Source organism: Anomaloglossus baeobatrachus, chromosome 7 (assembly GCF_048569485.1).
Source record: "Anomaloglossus baeobatrachus isolate aAnoBae1 chromosome 7, aAnoBae1.hap1, whole genome shotgun sequence".
In the NCBI taxonomy this organism is placed as follows: domain Eukaryota; kingdom Metazoa; phylum Chordata; class Amphibia; order Anura; family Aromobatidae; genus Anomaloglossus; species Anomaloglossus baeobatrachus.
This window is the reverse complement of record NC_134359.1, coordinates 251,181,199-251,208,573: the sequence shown is the minus strand read 5'-3', so window position 1 is coordinate 251,208,573 and position 27,375 is coordinate 251,181,199. Positions and strand designations below refer to the sequence as shown.

Genomic DNA, 27,375 nt, shown 5'->3' with positions numbered 1-27,375 from the left:
AATGATAAGATGGTCGAAAGTGCTGGCACCCTAAAAACCCCGAAGTATTTATCTCCGAAAATTATTGCAACTACACGTGTTTATTTCCTTTTGTGTGTACTGGAACAACACCAACAACAAAAAAACAGAAAAAAACAACAAATTGGACACACTTTCACACCACTCCCAAAATGGGCCGGACAAAATTGTTGGCACCTTTCCAGAATTTTGGGTAAACCTCTTTGTTTCAGCATGTGATGCTCGTTCAAACTCATTTGTGGCAAATAACCGATGTGGGCAATATGAAAATCCCACAGGCAGGGGTGGGATTCAGCCGGTTCTGTCCGGTTCGGGAGAACCGGTTGTTAAATTAGCAGCTGGTTCCCCGAACCGGCAAGAAACAGCTCCAGCGATCCGATTCCCTGTATTCATCTGTGTTAGTGTCTTTAAGGGATATAGCAATTACCTTAATAAAGTCCCCCTAAATGGAGAGCAGTAGATAGCAACTGGGGCAAATAGCCAGAGAACAAAAACTCCTAAAACATAACCTTTAATAAGTATACATTAAAAGTGGACTGCCACTATAAAAGAATAAAAAGTGTTCTTTTGGGCTACACGAAGGATGACAACAGCCTCAAAAATGAACACCAGGCACAAAATGCAGAAAGTATGAAAGCAAGTCACACAGAATAACTGCATTAAGAAACACAGCAAAAACAATGGTTGCCACGTCGGACCTGCTGCAACAGTGAATCCCACAGATCGACTGCAACCATGAATAAGAAAAAAGGAAAACTGTCTTACCGTGGTTCCAAGGGCATGTCAAAATAGAGCTCAAACAGAGGTGACCCTACACAGGTCCTACATAAATACCATTTGTTGGCTCAAGTGGAAAAGCGGTAGTATGTACCTCCCGACGCGTTTCAAATAGTGATCATCAGGGCAGTCTTCATAGGGTACTTAGCATCATATCAGTAATCACATCAGGACTGATAGACAAGAGAATTGCCCCAAGCACGGACTGTAAAACAATAATCATAGATTACAGCCCATACACGTGAAAATGAATAAACAGCATCCAAAGACCAGTCTGCTTACCCAATAACATCCAGCATGGATGAACGCCAAGCTGTGTGTGCCACGCCGGCTAATTGAAAACCGCGCTTCTTTATAGAGACCGCGCGTGCGCAGTGAGTCCACCACACGTCATGACGTAATGGCCCAGCATGGACCATGCCGGAAACTACAACGTCACGACGGTAAACATCGGCCGCATCAACAAGGATGCGCCGCCGACGTCATCAAAAGAAGCCTGGAACGCAAGCTAGTGTACAAACATACAAAACCGGAAATACCCGGTAATGAACGGCTTTAACCAGGCTATAACCGCGTCTGATGGCAGCCTCAAGGAACAGAACCCTTGGCGCCAGTATAGGTAAAATAGGCCTACACCATCGCAGGAACATCCCAAATAATTAGATACTAATCTAAACAGTCCAGCCAGGCATCATCTTAAACCGGACTCCAACCCAAAAAATAGAAAAAACACCCAAAAACAATAATGCGGCATGAGCGAAAGGACAAACAACACCAGAGGATAGGGACATTGGGAAAAAAATATGCCCAAATAGCCGGTTCTGTCCGGTTCGGGAGAACCGGTTGTTAAATTAGCAGCTGGTTCCCCGAACCGGCAAGAAACAGCTCCAGCGATCCTGTTCCCTGTATTCATCTGTGTTAGTGTCTTTAAGACACTAGCACAAATGAATCCCCGCACCTCCGCGCCGCACTTCTGGATACAGTGGAGCCTGTCTGCTGACTCCCTGACCTGGCATGCAGCGACGTGCTGACGCTGCAGAGGTCATGGCAGTGTGAGGAGGTAGCTCCTCCTCCTGCCGTCTGTCAGCGTCGGTGTGCAGAGTGCCGCGAGGGAGGATGGAAGACAGAGGAGAGGCCGCCGGTGCTTGGATCAGGTAAGCGCTCAATGAGCCGAAGGCGCAGGGAGAGGAGCCGCATTAGAGGGCAGCTATATGGGGAGAGGGGCCACAAAAGAGGGCAGCTATATGGTGAGATGAGCCACATAAAGATGGGAGCTATGTGGGGAGACGGGCTGCATAAGAGGGCAGCTATATGGGGAGAGGAGGCCACAAAAAATGGCAGCTATATGGGGAGAGGAGGCTGCATAGATGGGAGCTATATGGGAAAAGGAGCACATGGGATAAGATCTGCTGGGAAAAGAAGCCATGATGGATGGGATTTGTAGGGGGAAAGGAGCCACATGGGATGTGATCTGTAGGGGGGAAAGAGGCCATAATGGGATGGGATCTGCAGGGAAACATGCCATAATGGGTTGGGATTCTCTAGGGGGGAAAGAGGCCATAATGGGATGGGATCTGCAGGGGAAACATGCCATAATGGGTTGGGATCTCTAGGGGGGAAAGAGGCCATAATGGGATAGGATCTGCAGGGGAAAGGGGCCATTATGGGATGGGATCTGCAGGGGAAAGAGACCACATGGGATGAGATATGTATGGGGAAGGTCGTCCGTTCCAATTTTAGCAGGGCTCCTTTAGTAATAATTTTTAAAAATTGTAGAAAAACTGTTTAATACAATAAATAAAAAGAGAAGTTGACTCAGTCTTTGCATTGTGTGACACACTAAACGTGGAGAACAAAAAGAGAAGAGAACTGTCTGAGGACTTGGGAATCAAAATTGTTAAAAAAAAAATCAACACTCTCGAGAGATATTGGTGTTCCTTTGTCTATGGTGTAAACATAACCAAGAAGTTTACAACCCATGGCACTATAGATGATCTCTCTGGATATTGAGGAAAATGGCTGAAAGGTTACAACACAGGATAGTCCAGATGGTGGAAAAACCACCCCAACCAAGATCAAAGGAATTCATGCTGTCTTGCAGGTTCAGGGGGCATCAGTGTCAGCGTGAACTAGCCATCCACATTTAATTTAAATGAAATGCTTAGGAGGGGATCCAGTAAGGACCTCACTGCTGACACAGAGACATAAAAAAGCTTAACTGCAGTTTGCCATAATGTACTTGACTAAGCCAAAATCCTTTTGGGAAAGCGTCTTGTACACAGATAAGACCAATATAGATCTTTTTGGTAAAGCACATCATTCTACTGTTAACAAAAGGGGAATGAAGGCTACAAAGAAAAGAGCACAGCGCCTACAGTCAGATATGATGGAAGTTCAAAGATGTTTTGCGGTTGTTTTGCTGACTTTGGCACTCAGGGCCTTCACTGTGTGCAAAATGCAGAATAAAAGTGGCTACACTGTGTTAGAGTGAGGTACACGGAAACAATTGACGGTGTGCAAGGCATCATCAACGATTCCAAAAGGATTTTGGGTCGCAATGTAGTGCTCAGTGTTGGAAAGCTGGGTTTGTGTCCTAGGTCATACGTCTTCCAGGAGGACAGTGACCCCAAACATACTTCAACAAGACCCCAGAAATGGATGGAAACAAAGCGCTGGAGAGTTCTTAAGTAGCAGCAATGAGTCCGGATCTAAATCCCATTGACACCTGTGGAGAGATCTTAAAATTGCTGTTGGGAGAAGAAGCCTCCAAATATGTGTGACTTAGGGCAGCTTACAAAAAAGAGAGTCCAAAATTTTAGGTGAGAGGTGTAAGAAGCTTGTGGATGGTTATAGTATTGATTGAATTTATTTATTCTAAAAAATGTGCAACCAAATTTAAAGTTGAAGGTGCCAACAATTTTGTCCGGCCCGTTTCTGCGATTTTGTGTGCCATTATGTCCAATTTGCCTTTTTTCAGCTTTTATTCCCCAAGTTGTTCCAATACACACAAAAGAAATAAACATGCGTTTAACAAAACATGTGTAATTGCAATAATTTTCTAGGAGAAATATTTAATTTTCTCTAACAATTTCAAGGGTGCCAACACTTTGGACCATGACTGTATATACCAGGATGGGGGTTCATATACAGGAAGGATGGGGGACATATATACCAAGAAGGGGCCCAGGATGGGGGACTCATATTCAAGGATGAGGTATATATTCAAGGATGAGGGACATATATTCCAGGAAAACGTTACATATATACTAGGAAGGGGCCCAGGATGGGGGACATATACACCAGGAAGGGGCCCAGGATGGGGGACATATACACCAGGAAGGGGCCCAGGATGGGGGACATATACACCATGAAGGGGCCTATATTCCAGGATGGCAGATATATTCCAAGAAGGGGGATATTTATACCAGGTTGAGGGACATATATTCCAGGAAAACGTTACATCTATACTAGGAAGTGGCCTAGGATGAGGAACATATATACCTGAAAGGGGCCCTGGATGGGGGATGGGGGATATTACTACATAATAAAGGGGGAGTGCAAAACATGTTTTTTTATAGCATTTAGAACAGTACTAGGGTCCATGCCAACATGCAGGGTGGGGGCCCCTGTCCATGCACCAGGACACTGCCACTAGCCGTTTTGTCACATGCCAGTACAAGCAGACGACATGGCGGAGCCCGGATGTTATACACTGGGGGGCGAAGGGGCGGATGTTACAATATGGGGTGAAGGGCTGGAAGTTACACATCTGTGCCTATGTGATTGAATGAAAAGCCTGAATTGAGTCATTAAGACATGTCCCAATACTTTTGTCCATCAAGTTTGTATATATACAGCACATTCATAATGGGAGCGATTAGCCTTTACTGTGATCTTTTCCTTTTCCAGTTGCTGAAGCCCTCACCTGCTGAAGTGCTCTGCATTCTGGGCTCCGGTGCTCAGGCGCACAGCCATTACCAAGCCTTCACACAGATTTTTTCATTCAAGGAGGTAAATAAGAGCCGTCATTATAACAAGAGGAACTGATGCACTTGCTTTGGTTGAAATCAGAATTGCTCATATTAAGCTCAACAATGTCAAAGAGGCCAATAAACTTGTCATTTCTTTTACAGTCAGGGATTCTATAAACCAAAATGTGGAGAATGTACTAAAGTCATAATAAGGTTTCATTATGATTACAGAATTCAAATACTACCTTAAATAGTCATATGTGAAGCTTGAATTATGGCCCCAAAAGTGCTCACTGGAACCTTCAGTAGTTTACAAATTATTCTGTAACTAATACCATCAGTATGTTTTATAACAAGAAGGTTGTGAAGGTCTTGAGACAGCTCACTGGTTTTACCCATCATGAGATGTTTCTTGTGTGGCACCTTGGGAATGAGACACCTTTTTATAGCCCATCAGCTGAACCAGGATATTATTTTTCATTAAGTGGCAGGATTGCTCTCAAATTACTAATAGATTTCAAGTGGTGTCATGGCTTTTTGTACCTCTTCCTTCATGTGTTCAATACTACTTTCCTGTGTCATTGCTCATTATTACTCATAACTTATTGTATCATCTATGGTTTGATTTATTTGCCTGTGTTGATTGGATGGGTTGTTACCATCATCTTGTGAGAAATTCATATCAACAGCACCTTTAGAAATATATTTAATTAGAGAATGGGTGACTTGGTCAATACTTATTCCACCTGGTGTGTATACAGTGCGTGTGTGTGTGTATATGTATGTATGTATATATATATATATATATATATATATATATATATATATATATATACCATATTTTTCATTTTTTAAGACACACCAGATTATAAGAAGCACCCCAAGTTTAGATAAAAAAAAGTATTTAGTCAGCCACCAATTGTGTTAGTTCTCCCACTTAAAAAGATGAGGTCAGCCTGTAATTGACATCATAGGTGACCACAACTATCAGAGACAAAATGAGAAAACAAATCCAGAAAATCACCTTCTATATTTTCACTAGATTTTACTTGCAAATTTTGGTGGAAAATAAGTACTGTATTTTTCGTTTTATAAGACGCAATGAATTATAAGCACCCCAAATTCAGAGCAAAAAAAGGTGAAAAAAATGGGGTCCTACTTATGATCCGGTGGTGTCTTACCGGAGGGGGCAGTAGCAGTGGTGGAGCAGTCACAGGAGGCAGGGGCAGTAGGTGTCCCAGAAACTGTAGGCTGTGCTGGTTCAGTGGCGGAGGTTGGGGCTGTGGCGGAGGCTCAGGCTGCGGTGAAGGCTTGGGCTGCTGTGCTGGGGCAGCTGCCGTGGTGGCAGTGGCTGCGGGCAGTGGATGCGGGCAGTGAGGGCTTCAAAGAAATGGCACCCGGAGTCAGCACAGATTGCGCTCCAGGCTCAATGCCAAGCGGAGATCTCATATGCGCATGCGCCACCTCCGGGCGCCATATTGCTGAAGTCCATTGGAGGTAGATCGATGGGCTGGAGGCAGTGCCTGCGCAGATGAGAGCTTCAGCTGAGAGCTCCATCTGTGCACGCGCTGACTCCAGGTGGCATTATTTGAAGTCCTCACAGCCCGACCCGCAGCGCCAATCCAGCCGCCGGAGACCCTGCACAGCAGCCCCAGTTGCCGTAGACCCCGCACAGCTGCTGCAGTCACCGAAAATCCCACACAGCCACTGCAGACACCGCACAAGCGCCCCAGAACCATTCGCCACAGACCCCACACCAGCCGCCGCAGACCCTGCACAGCCGCCGCAGCATTCACCAGCCTCTTGCAACCACTCTCCACCACCCCGGTAATCTACATTCAGATTATAAGACGCTTAATTTTTCCAAATTTTTTGGAGGAAAAATGCGTCTTATAATCTGAACAATACGGTATTTATTCAATAACAAAAGTTCATCTTAATATTTTGTTCTATTTCCTTTCTTGGCAATAACAGAGGTAAAACATTTTCTGTAAGTCTTCATAAGGTTGGCACACACTGTTGGTGGTATGTTGGCCCATTCCTCCATGCAGATCTCCTCTAGAGCAGTGATGTATTGGGCCTGTCACTGTGCTTTACAGACTTTCAACTCAATCCAAAGATTTTCAATGGGGCTGAGATGTGAAAACTGGCTAGGTCACTCCAGGACCTTCATATGCTTCTTACGAAGCCACTCCTTCTTTGCCCTGGTGGAGTGCTTGGGATCATCATTATGCTGAAAGACCCACATTATGCTGAAATACCCAGCCTCGTTTCATTTTTAATGCCCTTGCTGATGGAAGAAGGTTTGCACTTAAAATCTCACAATACAGTCATTCTTTCATGTACACGGATCAGTCGTCCTGGTCCCTTTGCAGAGACACAGCCCCAAAGCATGATATTGCCACCCCCATGCTTCACAGTAGGTATGGTGTTCTTTGGATGCAACTCAGCATTCTGCCTTCTCCAAACACGACAAGTGTTTCTATCAAACAATTCTACTTTTGGTTTCATCAAACCATATGACATTCTCTCAGTACTTTTCTGAATAATCCAAATGCTTTCTAACAGGCTTCAGATGGGCCCGGACATGTAAAGTCTTAAGCAGGCGAACATGTCTGGCACTGCAGGATCTGAGTCCCTGGTGGCATAGTGTGTTACTGATGGTAGGCTTTGTTACAGGGGTCCAAGCTCTATGCAAGTCATTCACTAGATCCCCCCCGTGTGGTTCTGGGATTTTTGCTCACCATTCTTGTAATCATTTTGACCCCACGGGGTGAGATCTTGCATGGAGCTCCATATTGACGGAGATTATCAGTTATCTTGTATGTCTTCCATTTTCTTATTATTGCTCCCACAGTTGATTTCATCACACTAAGCTGCTTGCCTATTGCAGATTCAATCTTGCCAGCCTGGTGCAGGGCTACAATTTTGTTTCAGGTCCTTCGACTGCTCTTTGGTCTTCACCATAGTGGAATTTGGAGTGTGACTGTTTGAGATTGTGGACAGGTGTCTTTTATACTGATAAGTTCAAACAGGTGCCATTACTACAGGTAATGAGTAGAGGACAGAGGAGCCTCTTAAGGAAGACATTACAGGTCTGTGAGAGCCAGAAATCTTGCATGTTTTTAGTTGACTAAATACTTATTTTTCAGAAATAATTTGCAAAAAATCTTGCCAAATCAGACCAGATGATTTTCTGGATTTGTCTTCTCATTTTGTCTCGCATAGTTGTGGTCACCTATAATGTCAATTACAGGCCGACCTCATCTTTATAAGTTGGAGAACTTGCACAATTGGAGGCTGACTAAATACTTTTTTTCGCCACTGTATATATAATTTCTTTTGTAGCTGAATATATACAGTAAGCAGATGTAATATTTTAGGATCCGTGCCATGAACAGCACAATAAAGGAAAATGTACACGTTAGCTAGAAATAAACTAGTATTCAAGTGTTTGGCATCCAACCGCAGACATATAAATATTCATGAAATGTTTCAGACGTCATACGGAACATTGATGGCATTGAAATCTCTTGTGGTTTATAATCCCATTGCCAGGTTTGCTGAACCCACATATTACCTTTCCTTATTTTTTTTTTTTTCATACTCCTATCACACATCGATGTGTCCTAGCAGGACAGTTATAAATGTCATTCGTACCTGTATTCTTGCTTGTGTTCACAATTAGCTCTGACATCTTGACAGTGATATTATTTCGTCCTTGACAAAATGGTCTAAATTTTAAAATCGCTTAAGGATGATTTGATTTGTTAATTCCCAAAAACTGTAATCTCCACTAGAGAGGTTTATTCAAAAAAATATTTGTTCCTAATTCAGCTAGTATATTTATTACATTACTAGCTGTACTACCCGGCTTCGCCCGGGTTAATAACTGCTGTTAACAAAATAGAATGTATTAACAAAAATGTATTCTGCACACAAAAAACACAAAACAAATAGATAGAAATGTAATTATAATGTCTGTCTCCCCCTCTGTATATATCTCTCTGTCTCTCTCTATATCTTTGTCTGTCTCTTTCCCTCTTTCTCTTTCCCTGTCTGTCTATCTATCGCTTTACCTGTCTGTCTATCTATCTGTCACTTTCCCTGTCTGTCTCTTTCCCTCTCTTTCCCTATCTGTCTCTTTCCCTCTTTCCCTCTGTCTCTTTCCCTGTGTCTGTCTTTGTCTGTCTCTTTACCTGTCTTTGTCTGTCGCTTACCCTGTCTGTATCTTGCCCTCTCTTTCCCTATCTGTTTCCCTGTGTCTGTGTCTGTCTCTTTGTCTGTGTCTGTCTCTTTACCTGTCCGTGTCTGTCTCTTAACCTGTCTCTCTCTTTCCCTCTTTTTCCCTGTCTCTCTTTCCCTGTCAGTCTGTCTCTTTGTCTGTGTCTGTCTCTTTGTGTCTGTCTCTTACCCTGTCTGTCTGTTTCTTACCCTGTCTGTGTCTGCCTCTTTCCCTGTCTGTGTCTGTCTCTTTCCCTGGCTGCATTGTGACACACCAACATTTCATATAAGGGCGTGGCTGCACATTCTTCTGAAGTTCTGGCTGCACTGTGGCTCCCAGCTCCATTCGCTTTAATGGAGGCAGGTTTTTTGGTGAATAACTGTAAAGCGCGGGGTTAAAATTTCCCCTCAAAACATAGCCTATGACGCTCTCGGGGTCCAAAAGTGTGAGTGTGAAAAAGTTTGTGGCTGTAGCTGCGACTGTGCAGATGCCAATCCCGGACACACACAGACACACAGACAGACACATTCAGCTTTATATATTAGATTATGTATTCCATATGTTGACATTTTAAAGGTTTTTAGGTCCCTACTTTTTGATGTTACAGTATGGTTTCAACCTCGTAACAGCTAGTAATTTTTATTATAACACAATATTTTTGAAAAACAAAATAAAATAAAAAAAATTGAGGTTGGATATGGCACACTGAGGTATTGGGAAAACTCAAAAAGGCTACCTCAGACAGAGACGATGCAAGCCACTCCTTGTAGCAGATCCTAGAGGAACCCCAAGCTTTTACACTTTAACCCCCTAAACAGGAATCTAGGCGATCATTGAAGGCCCCTGTGTTGTGTACTTAGAAAAGTTGCTTGTCGGAAGGGGCAGATTTGGAAGGCAACTGAAGTCAGAGGACTAGACATGGTTGCCTAATGGGTGGTGCAGCCATGGCCAGCGCAGAATCCATACTCCACTGCTCTACAGACACAAATGGATCATGGATAAGTGTGTGTGCTTTTACCTTAGCGATATGCCACTACAGACCACAAGCCAGGATCCGACTAGATAGAGATGAGTGAGGGCAACCAGAGTCCATAAGTAAACCTTTCTTTATTGAGTAAACCGGTGATAAGTGTATACATCATATAGCAGGCACAACACTTAAAGAATATATCTTCTGCACAATCCTGAAGTAGGAGCTTCATGGTTACATGTTGTGGTATATTACTTCCATTACATGTTCCATTAGATCAGAAAACCACTGTGGGAATATCCATCTTTCCCGGTGAGGGCATAACAGGTCAAGGTGTGTCGCTACGGCACCTCCCAGCTACCCTCAACTTCCAATTGACTTGTGAGGATTGCATTAGCTGAGGTGTGTCTCTATGACTCTTCACTAGAGATGAGCGAACCGGTCGCGGTTCGGCTCGAGGCGGTTCGCCGAACGGAGCTCCCGTTCGAGTTCGGTTCGTCGAACGTTCGACGAACCGAACTCGAACCAATAGGCTATAATGGGAGGCAATCACAAACACATAAAAATGCATTATAAATGTACACATACAGTAAATAAACATTGCCATAACACTTACCGGTCCCCGCGATCCCTCCTGCACTCTGTCTCCTGCCGCTATTCCATCCGATGATCGCTGAATCCTCCCGGTGATCGGCACTGCCAGCAGAGAAGCAGGACCTATCGTGATGTCAAAATAGCCATGTGACCAGTCACGTGGCTATTATCTCATTGGCTACAGACTGGTCACATGACTATGACGCGTCATGTAGGACTTGCGAGTGCATCTCTCCGGTACACGGTGCACATTTGTGTATCGCCGTGTACCGGCGACATGCTCTAGCACACGGTCGACTCCCCGTTCCGTTAGGGACCGGCTGACACAGCCGGTCATTAACGGAGATCACCGTTGCCATAGCAACGCAGTTAGCGGTGACGTCACCGCTAACCGCGGCTCCGGGAGCACCGTTGCTATGGTAACGCGTCTGTCAGTGTTACTGCTGTTACCGCTAGCAGCACTGATCACTCACGGAGTGAAGGCTGCACGCTGCTTCCCGATTGTAGTGAGGATTGTAGTGAGGATGAGGTGCCCCAGCCCATCACTTGATGGGCTGGGGCACCTCATCCTCACTACAATCGTCACTACTACTACACTAGTGAGGATAGTAGTGAGGATGAGGTGCCCCAGCTCATCAAGGTTTATTGGGGATTTATTGGGCTGACAGGGGGTAATAAAGATGGAGTCTCTAATGTGTCTGTGTATTTATTTCTATTAAAGTATTTTTTCTCTGTGTGGTGTCTTTTTTTTAACCCTTTATTGGAGATTCTTAATGGCCGGGTCAAACGTGCCTGACATTAAGAATCTCTGGCTTAATACTGGCTAGTAAAACAAAGCCAGTATTAACTCATGATTACCCAACAAGCCACCCGGCTCCAGGGCTGTTGGAAGAGTTGGATACAGCGCCAGATGATGGCGCTTCTATGAGAGCGCCATTTTCTGGGACGGCTGCGGACTGAAATTCTCAGCAGAGGCGCCCAGAAACCTCGGGCTAACCTGTGCTGCGGATTCCAATCCCCAGCTGCCTAGTTGTACCTGGCTGGACACAAAAATGGGGCGAAGCCCACGTCATTTGTTTTTTAATTATTTCATGAAATAAGTGAAATAATTAAAAAAAAACGGGTTTCCCTATATTTTTGGTTCCCAGCCGGGTACAAATAGGCAACTGGGGGTTGGAGGCAGCCCGTGGCTGCCTGCTGTACCTGGCTAGCATACAAAAATATGGCGAAGCCCACGTCATTTTTTTGGTGGGCAAAAAACTTCAGCATATAGTCCTGGATGGAGTATGCTGAGCCTGTAGTTCTGCAGCTGCTGTCTGCTCTTCTCCATACAGACAGACAGCAGCTGCAGAACTACAAGGCTCAGCATACTCCATCCAGGACTGTATGCAGAAGTTTTTTGCCCCCTGAAAAAATTATGTGGGCTTCGTCATATTTTTGTATGCTAGCCAGGTACAGCAGGCAGGTACGGCTGCCCCCAACCCCCAGTTGCCTATTTGTACCCGGCTGGGAACCAAAAATAAAGGGAAGCCCTTTTTTTTATTATTTCATGAATTTCATGAAATAATTAGAAAACAAATGACGTAGGCTTCGCCCCATTTTTGTGTCCAGCCAAGTACAACTAGGCAGCTGGGGATTGGAATCCGCAGCACAGGTTGGCCTGAGCTTTCTGGGCCCCACTGCTGCGAATTGCAGTCTGCAGCCGCCTCAGAAAATGGCATTTTCATAGAAGCGCCATCTTCTGGCACTGTATCCAACTCTTCCAGCACCTGCCTGCTAGACCTGACTAGCATACAAAAATATGGCGAAGCTCACGTCCTTTTTTTTTGTAGTTTTTTGGCAAAAAAAATAAAAAATGCTTCCCTGGATTTTCCATTGCCAGTGAAGGTAACACCAAGCAGTGGGGGTTAGCAGCCAGTAGCTTCTTGGATTACCCTTAGCAAGCAATACAAAAAATGCAGCGGGAGCCCATATATATTTTTTTTAATTATTTATTTAAATAACTAAAAACAAAATGGGCTTCCCTGTATTTTGATTGCTGGACATCACAGTGCTATAAAAATAAATCTTTAAAAAAAATGACGTAGCGCTCCGCGGTATTTTTGATTCTCAGCACAGATAAAGCAGACAGCTATGGGTTTCCACCCCCATCTGCCTGCCGTTACCTTGGTTGGCAATCAAAATACAGGGAAGCCCATTAATTTTTTCTATTTAAAAAATAGTTACAAAAAAAAATGACGTTGGGTCCCCCCATTTTTGATAGCCAGCTAGGGTAAAGCAGACGGCTGTAGCCTGAAAACCACAGCTGGCAGCTTTACCGTGGTTGGGGATCCAATGTGGAGGTCCCCCCAGACTCTTTTTTTATAATTATTTTATAAATATTAATAATTACACAAAAAAAGTAGGGTCCCCCCCAAATTGGATCACCAGCCAAGGTAAAGCGGATAGCTGTGGTCTGGTATTCTCAGGGTGGGAAGGTCCATAGTTATTGGGACTTCACAGCCTAAAAATAGCAGGCCGCAGGCACCCCAGACGTGGCGCATCCACTAGATGCGCCAATCCTGGCGCTTCACCCCAGCTCATCCCGTGCCCTGGTGCAGTGGCAAACGGGGTAATAAATCGGGTTGATACTAGCTGTAAAGTCACCTGAGATCAAGCCCAGCAGTTTGTGATGTCATGGCGTCTATTAGATACCCAACATCATAAACTGTCAGTACTAACAAAAAAAAAAATCGACAAAAGAAATTTATTTGAAAAAACAGTCCCCAAAACATTTCCTCTTTCACCAATTTATTGTAAGAAAAAAAATAAAGGGGTCCCACGACGACTCTGGACCGTCTAGAATATGGGGGGGAGACACTCAGGGAACGTATCCCCCATTTTCTAGGAGTGCGGACCCTTCATGTGAGGAGTGTGGGTGCAATGAATCTGCACTCACTCTCCCCGGGTCCACAGCAGCAGAGTCCATGTCGTAATGGTTGCTACCAAAGCTGCAATGCCCTGCTCATGAGGTAAGGGCATGCCTAATCAGGAGAACTACTGTAGAGGAAGCTCTGCTCACTGGTATATAGGTGCTCAGAGGTAATAATAGATAAAATTAGTGAGTAACCTCGGCACTCTAAATCTCCCAGACTAAGTCAGTAAGTCACAACGGATAGTAATGCAAAATCACTCTTTATTGGTCCGTATTAAGAAAAAAAATTTTTTCATAAGCATATATGTTTTTGTCCAAAACAAGTTACAAATGACGTTTCGGCCTGAGCCTTCGTCAGATTGGACTTATCTGCATGTAATCATGAAAAATGACAATAATCAGTATCACATAAGAGTGAGAGAACAATAACATAAACTCGAACAATGTAGAGGTACAATTGGGATGCAGCAAAAAAAATTGCAACACAGCAAGAAATGAAACACATGATACAAATGTCATAATACAGTACAAGGACAATATAGTAATGACAAATATGGGGTCAGAGTAGGCTTAGACAGCTCTGGTACGAAAGAGATGTCAATCATAAAGTAACATGTGCAGTAGGTGTAGAGCTACACTATGCATGGCAGAGCTAATGGGTAGACCGACCATAGAAAAAGAACGGAGAAAAAGTGGAGAAAAAGTGGAGAAAAGGTGGAGAAGAAGTGGAGAAGAAGTGGAGAAAAAGTGGAGAAAAAAATGTAGAAAAAGTGGAGACAAAGTGGAGACAAAGTGGAGAAAAAGTGGAGAAAAAGTGGAGAAAAAGTGGAGAAAAGGTGGAGAAAAGGTGGAGAAAAGGTGGAGAAGAAGTGGAGAAAAAGTGGAGAAGAAGTGTTTGTTCATGCCAGATGGGAGATAAATAATTTTTTACCGGCGCTGTCATTTACTGTAACGTGATAATCGGTATACGCTGTATACTTCTGATCACGTGAGCGGGGACCGGAAAAAACGTCCTGAATCATGATCTCCAGGGTCTCAGCTAGCCCTGAAACCCCGGAGATTTTCTGACGCTGGGGGGCGCTATTCACTTATTTCTGCCTGCTGTTTATAAACGGCAGATCAGAATAAGGCTACATTAACACGACCGATCCATTTTTGCGGTCTGCAAAAAACAGTCCGTTTTTTTTCACGGGTGCATCCGTGTGGCATCCGTTTCCGTTCCGTAGACGGTCCGTATGTCATCTGTTTGTCATCCGTGTGCCTTCCGTTTTTTTTCTGTACTGCAAAAAAACTGAATGAGGGTAAATGCATAAATTTACCCAGGATCCATAGCTTCATCCTACATGAGGCGGTCACATGTTCACTCCAGTGCCATTTTGTACTGCTTTTCACAGCGTAGAGCGCTCTGGTGATTTTCCTGTGCTTGTGCACTTCATATCAGTCTTTTCTGTCATTATAATGGCAGAAAGACACATAATGTCCCACTCTCCTGCATTTTGTAATTTTGCACCCTTTGGTGCCTTTCATGTGGCACTAAGGGGTGCTTAGCTTTGTATTTAGCCAAAAAAATGGAAAAAAAAAAAATGACGTAGGGTTCCCCCTAGTTTTGTAGCCAGCTAGGGTAAAGCAGACGGCTGCAGCCTGCAGACCACAGCTGGCAACCTCACCTTGGCTGGTAATCCAAAACTGAGGGCACCCCACGCTGTTATTTTAAATTAAATAAATAATTAAAAAAAAAAAACACGTAGGGGTCCCCCCAAAATTGGATCACCAGCCAAGGTAAAGCAGACAGCTGGGGTCTGATATTCTCAGACTAGGGAGGTCCATGGTTATTGGACTCTCCCCAGCCTAAAAATAGCAGGCTGCAGCCGCCCCAGAAGTGGCGCATCCATTAGATGCGCCAATCCTGGTGCTTCGCCCCAGCTCATCCCGCGCCCTGGTGCGGTGGCAAACGGGGTAATATATGGGGTTAATACTAGATGTGTAATGTCACCTGGCATCAAGCCCTGGGGTTGGTGAGGTCAGGCATCTATCAGATACCCGACATCACCAACCCAGTCAGTAATAAAAAAAAAAAAGGACGACAAACACATTTCTATTTGAAAAAACACTCCCCAAAACATTCCCTCTTTAACCAATTTATTAGAAAGAAAAACAAATCTAGGTCTGGTGTAATCCAAGGGGTTGCCATGACGATCCACACTGTCCCAGTCAATGAAGAGCAGGATGTTCCCCATTGGCTGGGAGAGCAGTGCAGTGACCTGAGCTAACATCAATGGGTCAGCCCAGGTCACTGCAGGGGATGACAAGTGCTGCTGTCAGCGAGGTACATTACCTGCGCTGATCTCCAGCACGCTGACAGCACCTGTCACTGAGTTCAATGACCGCCGCCTTCACAGCCAAGCATCGCGAGAGGCCCGTGACGTCACCGCTAGTCAGTCTCGGGTCGGAAGCGAGAGGTGATGTGACAAGCGGCGGCCATGGAGGACAGTGACAGCGCTGAGGTCAGGATGGCGGGACTTCATCACCGCAGGTAAGCCGAGCGGGACCATGTGTGCAGAGTGTGTGTTTGTATATGTATGTGTACATGCCGCGGGCAGGAGGGGGCGGAGCGAGCTGAGCGGGGAAGTGTGGGCTTCCTGCACGTAACTAGGATAAACATCGGGTTACTAACCAAAGCGCTTTGCTTGGATACCCGATGTTTATCTTGGTTACCAGCTTCTGGCAGGCTGCCAGCGATGGCTCCTGCATACTGTAGCTGTAAAAAGCTCGAGTTCTAGTTCGATCTAGAACAGCCCCCAAAATCACTCGAACCTCGAACTGGAGAACCACGAACCTAGAACCGCGCTCAACTCTACTCTTCACTACTATTCTCAAAGTCCCTTTGAGATGGGCCACACGCTCCTTGGTATGTCACTGTAGCTGCAATTCCCTATCGAAGAATACGTGTCCCATCCTGGCCATCTTCTCCTCTATGACTCTATGATCCTCAGGTCTGGCTACACTTCCACATATTATCTAGTATAGATAGTATTTGCAGTAGGTTCCATTTGCCTAAGATATCCTTCTGAAACTGAGTCCTTGCTTTAGGGTACCATCTCATTCTGACCACGATACGACCTGGTCAGGATCGCTGGTGCGTCGCTACATGGTCGTTGGTGAGCTGTCAATCAGGCAGATCTCACCAGCGACCAGCCACCAGGGTAAATATCGGGTAACTAAGCAAAGCACTTTGCTTCGTTACCTGATTTTTACCCGGGTTACCAGCGTACACCGCTTACAGGCTGCCAGCACTGGCTCCCTGTATACGTAGCTAGGGTACACATTGGGTTACTAAGCAAAGTGCTTTGCTAAGTTACCCAATATTTACCCTGGCTACGTGTGCAGGGAGCCAGCGCTAAGCGGTGTACGCTGGTAACCAGGGTAAATATCGGGTAACCAAGCAAAGCTCTTTGCTTAGTTACCCGATATTTACCCTGGTTACCAGCGTACACTGCTTACACAGTCGGTGCTCGTTGGTCTCCCGCCGTCAAACATGCCAATGTGTGCTGCACAGCGGTAGACCAACGAGCAAAAAATTAACCAGAACAGTGTATAACGATCAGCGATTTCATAGCAGGGGTCAGGTCGCTGCTTAGTGTCGCACACAGCAAGATCGCTGGTGAGGTCACTGGTACGTCACAAAACCTGTGACTCAGCAGCGATCTCGCTATGTGAGAAGTACCCCTTAGGCTCCCTTGCCTAAGATAAGAAATCCTTCTTCCACTTAGTCCTTGTTTCCTTCAGAACATGCTGTCCGATGGTCTCCTTCTTCACATGCAAACATCCTTTTCAATGCAGATCTGCAAGCTACAGGACTATAGGTCCTTTTCCTTCTCAATACTTTTTCCCACCATGAACTGGCACAATAGTTAACCCAGTGTTGCAGACCTCCAAATAGCAAAACCACATATAAAACAGTTAAGTGCATTATATAACCATATTGATACAAGTAAAATATATCTTTGTACCGTGTTAGCCAGTAGAGATAAAAAAATTGTTTAAAAGAACAGAGAGTCCTCAGTGGTTGATACCTTTTAATGGCTAACTGAAAAGATGGTAATAATTGCAAGCTTTCGAGACTACTGAGTAGTCTCGAAAGCTTGCAATTATTACCATCTTTTCAGTTAGCCATTAAAAGGTATCAACCACTGAGGACTCTCTGTTCTTTTAAACAATTTTTTTATATAACCATAAGAATTTCAAGGCAGGGGTTCGTGTTGACAGGTTCTCCATTTCTTTTCAGTCAGATACCAGTAGGTTAGTTACAAGCAAGTCAATGTCACGATGTGAGTGCAGGATAGCTAGGGACAGGGGCCTCCGATACTGTCCCTCACTCTAGGGGAACCTAGGTTTTCCCTAACCTCTAGATTACCCCTGAAGGTGGAGACACCATAGTCCCTTACCTTACTTTTCTCCTGACCAGATCTAATCTGCTTCTCCCCCCCCAGTGAAGGAAGGGACAGAAGTGTGATGGAAACACAGATTAAGACAGAGATGGGAAAACCAAAACTCAGACACACTGTAAACCCACAGGCACAAACAGTAAGACACTATGGAGAAAAGCAAGAGCAGGAAGGTGGCAAAAAAAAGACAACAAGGGTTAACACTGCAATCGCTCTCAGCAATAATGCATGACAACCACCAGTAAGTTTGGATCACAACACCTCACCAGACCAGTATAGATAAGATATAGCTGGCATTATTGGAATAGTCCAGTCAACATATATATGAGGGGCGAAAATATTACTGGCTCCCCCACAGCATGTGATCAAAGAGACTAATAAGCAGCCCAGCAGAGATGAACTCTTGCTAGCCTGCCTAAATCTGTGAGTCAATGCCCAAGTCTCCCTGTGCTGTTAGCAGGCAGAGTCCCAGAATCTGTAATTCCCACAAATCCTACACTGCCATGACAGTTGATGATACCTACAAAAATCTTCTTGTGACAGTCAGGCAAGCTAAGTTCAGATTAGGGGGAAATCGCAGAGACAGACATAGTCGGGGTCAATAGTTGGGTCAAGAACAGGATGAGCACAACAGAAGAATAGCACCAGAGTACAGGGAGTATACCAAGCACAACGATTGGCAACTCTCAGCAGCATGGGAGTTCAAATAGGGTGTGGCACTGTCCCATTGGAAACAGCAGGAAACTTATTAGTTCTGCTGACCTGCTGGACAGCACACACCCATTCTCTCTCGCCGGGCAGCACCATACGTCCCAGCCAGCTGAACAGAGCCTATGCTGCTCAGTGATATTGGCCGAAACGTCTCCACTACCGCCAGCACCGCCCGCAGAGTGAATAAGGCAGCACATGGCAACAGAAGCAGACATTGATGGAGCAGGTCAGGCAAGGGTGTACAAGGTATTCATATTTTTCTTTTCAGTATGGAAGCTGTAGTTTTCTTTCACGTCTGTATGGATTCTCTGTTCTATAGTGATAAACTCTTTTCCCAGTGGCCTAGTAAACCTCTTTCACCCCAGAGTAAACAATCTTAAAATGACTGTCTATGAAAATCATGAATCTTTTTTCTTTTTTTTTTTTCTTACCACAAAGGTCAGGATTTGGAGCCGCAAAAAGGAGAAAGCTGAAAAATTTGCGAGCGCCGTAGAAGGAAAAGTTCATGTTTGTTCCACGGCCCAAGAAGCGGTGACGGATGCTGATATAATTATTACAGCCACAATGTCCACAGAACCGGTGCTTTTTGGTGATTGGGTCAAGCCGGGTGCACATATAAACGGTAATATAGAAAAATAATTAACCTCATGCAACCATATGAAAATTCCCAACACTCCTAAACTATGTTGCCCTCTTAAATTTTGTATTTTTTATTTTTTCTGGACAAATTTATCCAAAAATCTCAGACCGCCATCATTTTTACTGAGACTTTAGAAAACCATGTACCATTAGGATAATATGGGCTGTGTGTTTCAAGCTTAATATATTGATATGGGCTCATTAGCAGCTTTAACTGAGATCTATATAATGATAATTACTATCCCAGTGATCCGTACAAACTCTAGCTTGAAAAAAATAATAAAAAGACTGGTAAAATATTCCGTTTTTATTGCCTGTATAAAAGTATTGGTACAGATATCCAAAATTAAATTATAGTATGATATTATGTACCATCGTGATTGTAACTGTCACGATGACTTTAGGGTAGTGGGGAACGGGGGCTCCTAAGCTATCCCTCAAGTTAGGGAACACTGTCCTATGCCTAATCTCAGGGATACTCCTAAAGGTGGAGATGCCTAAGTCTCCTTCCTAGCCCTGCTCCTGACTAGTCCTGATCTGATTTTGCCCTCCCCCAGAGGGGGACAAGACAGGAGTGTGTAGAATCCCACAGATAAAGACCGACAAGGGAAAACCAAAACTCTGTCACACAGCACGTACACACAAAGGTGATGAAAATAAGACATACAGGAGAAAAAACAAGAGCGAGGAGAAAGTACAAAACAGCCGGGGTAAATTCCACAACCGTGCAAAGCAATACACAACTAAGCACAATTTTCACCACAGAGTCGTAACTCACAGGACAGCATAGAATAAACTATAGTTGGCATTCGTAGACGGATTCCACTAGCATAAATAGGAGGGGAGCAGGTATGATAAAACTCCCCACAACATATTATTAAAGAAGCACGCAGACTAGCAGAGATTAACTCTTGCTAGCCTGCCTTGCTAGCCTGCCTATAATAGAATTATAATTCTATAAATGTGGCTATTGTTCTGGCAGATTGAAGCTGTCCATATACTACATGGACGGCTGTCATGTAACAGTACATTCCTCTGCAGCAGCATAGAACGGTAGAGTTGGAAAGGTCCTCCTGCGTCATCTGGTCTCAACCCCCGCCTCAGTTACACCCCTTGATAGAAGTGTGGGTGTGTGGGTAAACGAGCAAGGGAAGGAAACAATAAAAGAGGTTAGATCACTGAAGGATAGAAGTCAAAGAGGATACTGAGTCTTAGGGAACACCCACTGAGCTCTGAATTTGCAGCTCTTGAAAAAACAAGAAATAAAGCAGAAATCATCTAAAGGGCACTTTACACACAGCGACAACGCTAGCGATGTCGCTGGTGAAAGCACCCGCCCCCGTCGGTTGTGCGTCACGGGCAAATCGCTGCCTGTGGCGCCCAACATCGCTAGGACCCGTCACACACTACTTACCTGCCTAGTGACATCGCTGTTGCCGGCGAACCGCCTCCTTTCTAACAGCGGCGTCAGTAAGCGGCCGCCCAATTGAAGCGGAGGGGCGGAGATGAGCGGCCGTAACATCCCGCCTACCTCTTTCCTTCCTCATTGCGGGCGGCCGCAGGTACGGTGATGTTACTCGTTCCTGCGGTGTCACACATAGCGATGTGTGCTGCCGCAGGAACGATGAACAACATCATACCTGCAGCAGCAACGATATTTGAGATTAGAACGACGTTTCAACGATCAACGATAAGGTGAGTATTTTTGATCGTTAGCGATCGTTCCTGCGTTTCACACGCAACAACGTTGCTAACGAGGCCGGATGTGCGTCACGAATTCCGTGACCCCAACGACATCTCGTTAGCTATGTCGTTGCATGTAAAGTGGCCTTAACACCATTATGCAACTTGAACTTCCCAAACTACATGGACACATGTGAAAGTATTTTTTGTATTTTTTTTTAATAACCTTCAGCTCAATCTCTAGCTATGGCGACTTGATGGATGAGCACTCTGTAGGAAGATCGATCTTGTGCAATCCTTGATAGGTCCACCAGGGTCTGCTCCGTGGTTATCTTGATAGCATCAAGCCATCGGTTTGCGGGGCTTCCTCTATCTTTTGTTCTTTCTATTCTTCTGACCATGATGTCCTTCTCCGGTAATTGCTCTTTATATGATGTGTCCAAAGTAGGAAAGTTGTAGCTTGGGATCCTTGCTTCGAATGACATGCCTGGCTTGATTTGTTCCAAAATTGATTTATTTGTCCCTCTTGCCATCCATGATATTGAGGACATCCTTTTTCAGTGAAGCGAGGCGCCAGGGGAACCTCTGGCTGTGTAGTCGTGGCATCAGTAGATTCAAGGCACACCCCTGGCTCCATCACTCCTTCAATGTTGGGGACTGACTTGGTGGGGCAGAGTGTGGTCGTGTTGTCGTCGATGGTGGCACAAATAGTCTTCAGGCCAGTTGTCATGCAAATAAAAGACATTTATTAACACACTTGACACACGCAGTCTTAATCCGGCGGTTGCAGACAGGTAAAACTTCCTGGGCTGGGGGACAACCTGCCCTGACAAATCCTCCCGTGGGGCTGTGCCCTGATTACTCCACTTCACCGGGCTCCCACTGTCGGTTACACACACCCCGGACCCACACCGGTTGCTTCACTCACGAGGATCCATCCACTCCCGTTCTCTCCGGCGTCCCCTTTTTCATTCAGCCCCCACACTCTGCCCCTTGATCTTCACACTCTCACGTCCCGGATCCAACAACCTCTCTCTCGCACAAGCACACACTCTCCCCCTGGGCTTCTGCCGGCTCCTCCTCTCCCTGTGGCGACAGCCGTCCCACCCGGCCACTAGGGGGTGCCCTAACACTACAATATAATACAATACACTTTTATTAAAACAGCTTTAACAATTCCGGGTTAACTGTGCTGGTACTGGTAGGGGGTAGGCTCAACCACTACATCAGCACTGTACTGTTGGTGTCCCTGGAGAGACACTGACTTACTCACCACCACGGCTGGGTCGCATCCTCCCCTGGTCATCCACATGTGCTGTTGCCTCCTTTTCCCCCCGGGTCCTGTGCACACCACACAGGCTCCCCAGGAATGTGCTTATGGCGCACGCACACCAGCCCTCTTCTTAAAGGGCCGGGGCACCATTTCCTGGAAATGCCTTTGAAAGCACTGTGTGTTTCAGGCATCCTCCCAATGTTCCCAGTTAGCCATTGTCCTGTCTGTCTAGCTCAGGGTTCTCAAACACGCGGCCCCTGGCCGCATGCGGCCCGCCAGTCTGATTTATGCGGCCCGCAGACACACAGTGCAGAACACTTGATATTTGCCCTCCACTGCCTCCAGTCATTTAGCGGTCGCCAGCCGCACTTTCACATTGCAGCCGCGGCCGGCTGCACTTCCGCATTGGAGAAGCCACCAGGGAGAAGCAATCAAAGCCGAAGTTCAATCAGATGTCAGGGTGAAGCAATCGACGGCGGCATTCAACTCGAGCTCAGCAGCGCGACCTGAGCAGCGCTGACGTCAGCTGCTTTGCCGGCGGGTGCAGCGGAAGGAACAAGAGCATAGGGCACGTTAGAACGTTTGTGGTGTCTGTGTGTGTGTGTGTGTGTATGATGATGGCTGTGTGTGTGTGTGTGTGTGTGTATGATGATGGCTGTGTGTGTGTGTGTGTGTGAGATGATGTATGTGTGTGTGTGTGTGTGTGTGTGTGAGATGATGTATGTGTGTGTGTGTGTGTGTTTATGATGATGATGGCTGTGTGTGTGTGTGTGTGTGTGTATGATGATGATGGCTGTGTGATGATGATGGCTGTGTGTGTGTGTGATGATGATGATGGCTGTGTGTGTGTGTGATGATGATGGCTGTGTGTGTGTGATGATGGCTGTGTGTGTGTGGATGATGATGATGATGATGATGATGATGATGATGGCTGTGTGTGTTGATGGTGATGATGGCTGTATGTGTGTGTGGATGATGATGATGATGGCTGTGTGTTGATGATGATGAGGATGATGATAGCGGTGGTGGCTGTGTGTGACTGATATTGATGGTGGCTGTGTGCGACTGATCATGATGATGGCGGTGGTGGCTGTGTATGACTGATCATGATGATGTCGGTGGTGGCTGTGTGTGACTGATGATGATGATGGCGGCTGTGTGGGACTGATGATGATGACGGCGGTGGTGGCTGTGTGCGACTGATGATGATGAAGGCAGTGGTGGTGTGAAGCCCCGGGGACGCTGTGTCGGTGCATTACCTTCAGGGACTCCACGTAGATGGATCTGTCTGGTCACAGGTAGGGAACCTTCTTTATAGTTTGTCGTGACGCCACTCTCAGATTTGCGGTCAGTGGGGGACCGCCACTGCAGGTTAAGGGATGCCTGGGGCTGATGGTGGGTGCAGCCAGTTGTAGTAGCCTCCTGAGAGTGAGGCAAGCCCCAGGGCCCTGTGTAGATGTGTAGAACTACAAGGCGCAGAATGACTCAACACAGGCAGGATGTCTTTCAGGGTTTTTACTCACAGTTGATGGCAGGGTGAGTGACCCGGGCGTAGCTGGGATGAACCAAGTGGGAACCAGGTGTCCTTCAGGCTGACTTGTGAGGGTGACTACTAACTCGCCTTCCTTAGCCCTTGGTGGTTTGGGGTAACCCCGACTTTGAGTCCCTATGGGGGTCACCCAGGGAAGATGCTGCAGCCTCTCTCCCCTTCGTTTGCCGTTTGCTTGTCGCCTGGACCAGGCCACTCCAGCTGCTTGCCTCCTGTGACCTATGGGCCCTAACTGTGGCTACGTGGCTGCGGCTTTTGTGGTGTTGTGGCGTGGGCTTTGAGAGCCCCACACCGGCAGGTTTAGCAAAAGAAAGCTGGATCTATCTCCGCTTCGGGATCTGCCGCCCGTTTGGGCCTGGTACTCTCTAGCAGTCTCCTTACTTCCCACTCCGTTGCTCTCTCTCTAGCTGAAGATGGATTTCGGGTAGCACTCCTAGTTGACCGTTCTCCCCCGTCGGTAGCCACTGCGCGGACGCTGTCAGACTACAGCAGCCCAGGGGAAGGGGTCAGCTCTCCTCGGAGCTCCCTGGACTCTGCTCTGAACCGGCTCACATCTGGGACCTTCACTGCTGCTCCTGTCTGAGCTTCACTTTCCTGCTCCTCACTCCTCCACACTCTGCTGCAGACTCTAGACTGTTTACTCCTCCTTCTCTTTTCCCTTTTGTGCCTGCCTACGCCACCTAGCAACCAGACTCTCTTACCACACCCCTTGAGAGGAGATGGAGGCTTTTGGCCCCCTCCACTATTCCAGTGAAGGTGAAGGCTTTTCCCCCTCCTGGGATCCCCAGGGGTCCTCTCATGGGTACATGTGTGAGACCTGATCACTATGCGCCTGTGTTCCACACCCCGGTCAGCCTTCTGGATTACCTGTATTGTACTGTCCCCAGCATGGGTGCAGTACTCAGTGGTGCCTGACCAGGTCAGGGGCGCCACAGTGGCTGTGTGCGACTGATGATGATGATGGCGGTGGTGGCTGTGTGTGACTGATGATGATGATGGCGGTAGTGGCTGTGTATGACTGATGATGATGATGGCGGTAGTGGCTGTTTGTGACTGATGGTGATGGTGGCTGTGTGCGACTGATGATGATGACGGCGGTGGTGGCTGTGTGTGACTGATGATGATGATGATGGCGGTGGTGGCTGTGTGCGACTGATGATGATGATAGCGGTGGTGGCTGTGTGTGACTGATATTGATGGTGGTTGTGTGCGACTGATCATGATGGCGGTGGTGGCTGTGTATGACTGATCATGATGATGTCGGTGGTGGCTGTGTGTGACTGATGATGATGATGACGGCGGTGGTGGCTGTGTGTGACTGATGATGATGATGATGATGGCGTTGGTGGCTGTGTGCGACTGATGATGATGATAGCGGTGGTGGCTGTGTGTGACTGATATTGATGGTGGTTGTGTGCGACTGATGATGATGATAGCGGTGGTGGCTGTGTGTGACTGATATTGATGGTGGTTGTGTGCGACTGATGATGATGATAGCGGTGGTGGCTGTGTGTGACTGATATTGATGGTGGTTGTGTGTGACTGATCATGATGGCGGTGGTGGCTGTGTATGACTGATCATGATGATGTCGGTGGTGGCTGTGTGTGACTGATGATGATAATGGCAGTGGTGGCTGTGTATGACTGATGATGATGATGGCGGTAGTGGCTGTTTGTGACTGATGGTGATGGTGGCTGTTTGTGACTGATGGTGATGGTGGCTGTGTGTGACTGATGATGATGGCGGTGGTGGCTGTGACTGATGATGATGATGGCGGTGGTGGCTGTGTGTGACTGATGATGATGATGGCGGTAGTGGCTGTGACTGATGATGGTGATAGCGGTGGTGGCTGTGTGTGACTGATGATGATGATGGTGGTAGTGGCTGTGACTGATGATGATGATGGCGGTGGTGGCTGTGTGTGACTGATGATGATGATGGCGGTGGTGGCTGTGACTGATGATGATGATGGCGGTGGTGGCTGTGTGTGACTGATGATGATGATGGCGGTAGTGGCTGTTTGTGACTGATGATGGTGATGGTGGCTGTGTGCGACTGATGATGATGATGGCAGTGGTGGCTGTGTGTGACTGATGATGGCGGTGGTGGCTGTTTGTGACTGATGATGATGATGCTGGTGGTGGTGGCTGTGTGCGACTGATGATGATGATGATGATGATGGCGGTAGTGGCTGTGTGTGACTGATGGTGGTGGTGACTGTGTGCAACTGATGATAATGGCGGTGGTGGCTGTGTGTGACTGATGATGATTGTGGTGGTAGCTGTTTGTGAGTGACGACGATGATGATGATGACGATGGCTGTGTATGATGATGATGATGATGATTGCCATGTGTGTTTGTATGATGATGATGGTGGCTGTGTGTGTATGATGATGATAAAAATGATTTTGATGGTGACTGGAAGACCAGAAAATGTAACTTTCAGTCTCAGCCTTCTTGTCGGTCTGGACAGACGCTCATCTGTTCAGAGCGATGAAGCTGAGCTGACATTGACTTTGGACTACGTCAGAGGGAAGCTTTTTTTTTTCTAAAAAAGATGGAGTCCCTAAATGTGTTTTTTGTTTCATTTCTAATAAAAATATTTTTCTCTGTGTTGTGTTTTTTTACTGTTTACTAAAAATTCATGGTGGTCACATCTAATTTGACAGGACACCATGAATTTCGGGTTTACTACCAGCTGAGAATACAAAGCTGGTATTAACCCCATTATTACCCAGCATGCCACTGCCACCAGAGACGCTGGAAGAGCCAGGTAAAGCACCTGGAAATAGAGCGGTGATGAATGCGCCATTTCCAGGGGCGGTTGTGGGCTGCGGGGGGCCCAAAATGCTTGGGCCTTACCACGCTGAGAATCCCAGCCCTCAGCTGTCTGGTTTTACCTGGCTGGTGATCAAAATATGGCGGGAGCCCACGCATTTTTTTTTCCATTATTTAATTAAAAAAACAATTGGGCTTCCCTGTATTTTGATTGCCAGCTAATGTAAAGCCAGGCAGCTGGGGGTGGCAGCCCGTACCTGTCCGCTTTATCTGTTCTGAGAATCAAAAATACTGCGGAGCGCTATGTGATTTTTTTTAATGCTGTGACAGAGAATGAGTGTCTGTGCTTGGCTGTTGGAATAACCTGGAATCTGCTTATACATTTTGATGCTGATGCCAATCACAGATGCCCACTCTCTTTGACAAATAAATAATATAAAAAAATGACGTTTCGCTTCACGGTATTTTTGATTCTCAGCGCATACTAATGTAGCATTGTTATAATAGTTGAAATAATTGATTAGCAATTATATTGTATTGTATTAAATTTGAAAGGAATGCGGCCCTCTGCCTTAAATTTTTTTTATGTGCGGCCCACTTACTCTGACGAGTTTGAGACCCCTGGTCTAGCTAGTTGTCAGGTCCCATTATTCCTGTGTCAGTCATCTGTACCGAAGTCTGCCTTCCCATACCTATCTGTCCCTGCCATACCCACCATACCTGTCCATACCTACCTGTCTGCCCCAGTCACCCTACCTGTACTCGCCTGCATCTGTGTGCGTACCCGAGTCCCTCTCCTGGGGGTCAGCTGTCACAGTCCCGGTCAC

General features: G+C 46.2%; 1 protein-coding gene across 3 annotated transcripts in view; it reads left to right on the top strand.

The window, feature by feature from the left end:
• The window catches only part of CRYM (crystallin mu), an 82,319-nt gene that overhangs the window by 18,179 nt on the left and 36,765 nt on the right, over nucleotides 1-27,375 (top strand). For 2 of the 3 annotated variants that reach the window (XM_075319162.1, XM_075319164.1), the window contains exons 4-5: nucleotides 4,705-4,806; nucleotides 19,064-19,247. In XM_075319162.1, coding sequence (XP_075175277.1) covers nucleotides 4,705-4,806; nucleotides 19,064-19,247 — 286 coding nt within the window. The remainder of the gene's footprint in view (nucleotides 1-4,704; nucleotides 4,807-19,063; nucleotides 19,248-27,375) is intronic. The other variant, XM_075319163.1, reaches the window with a different exon arrangement.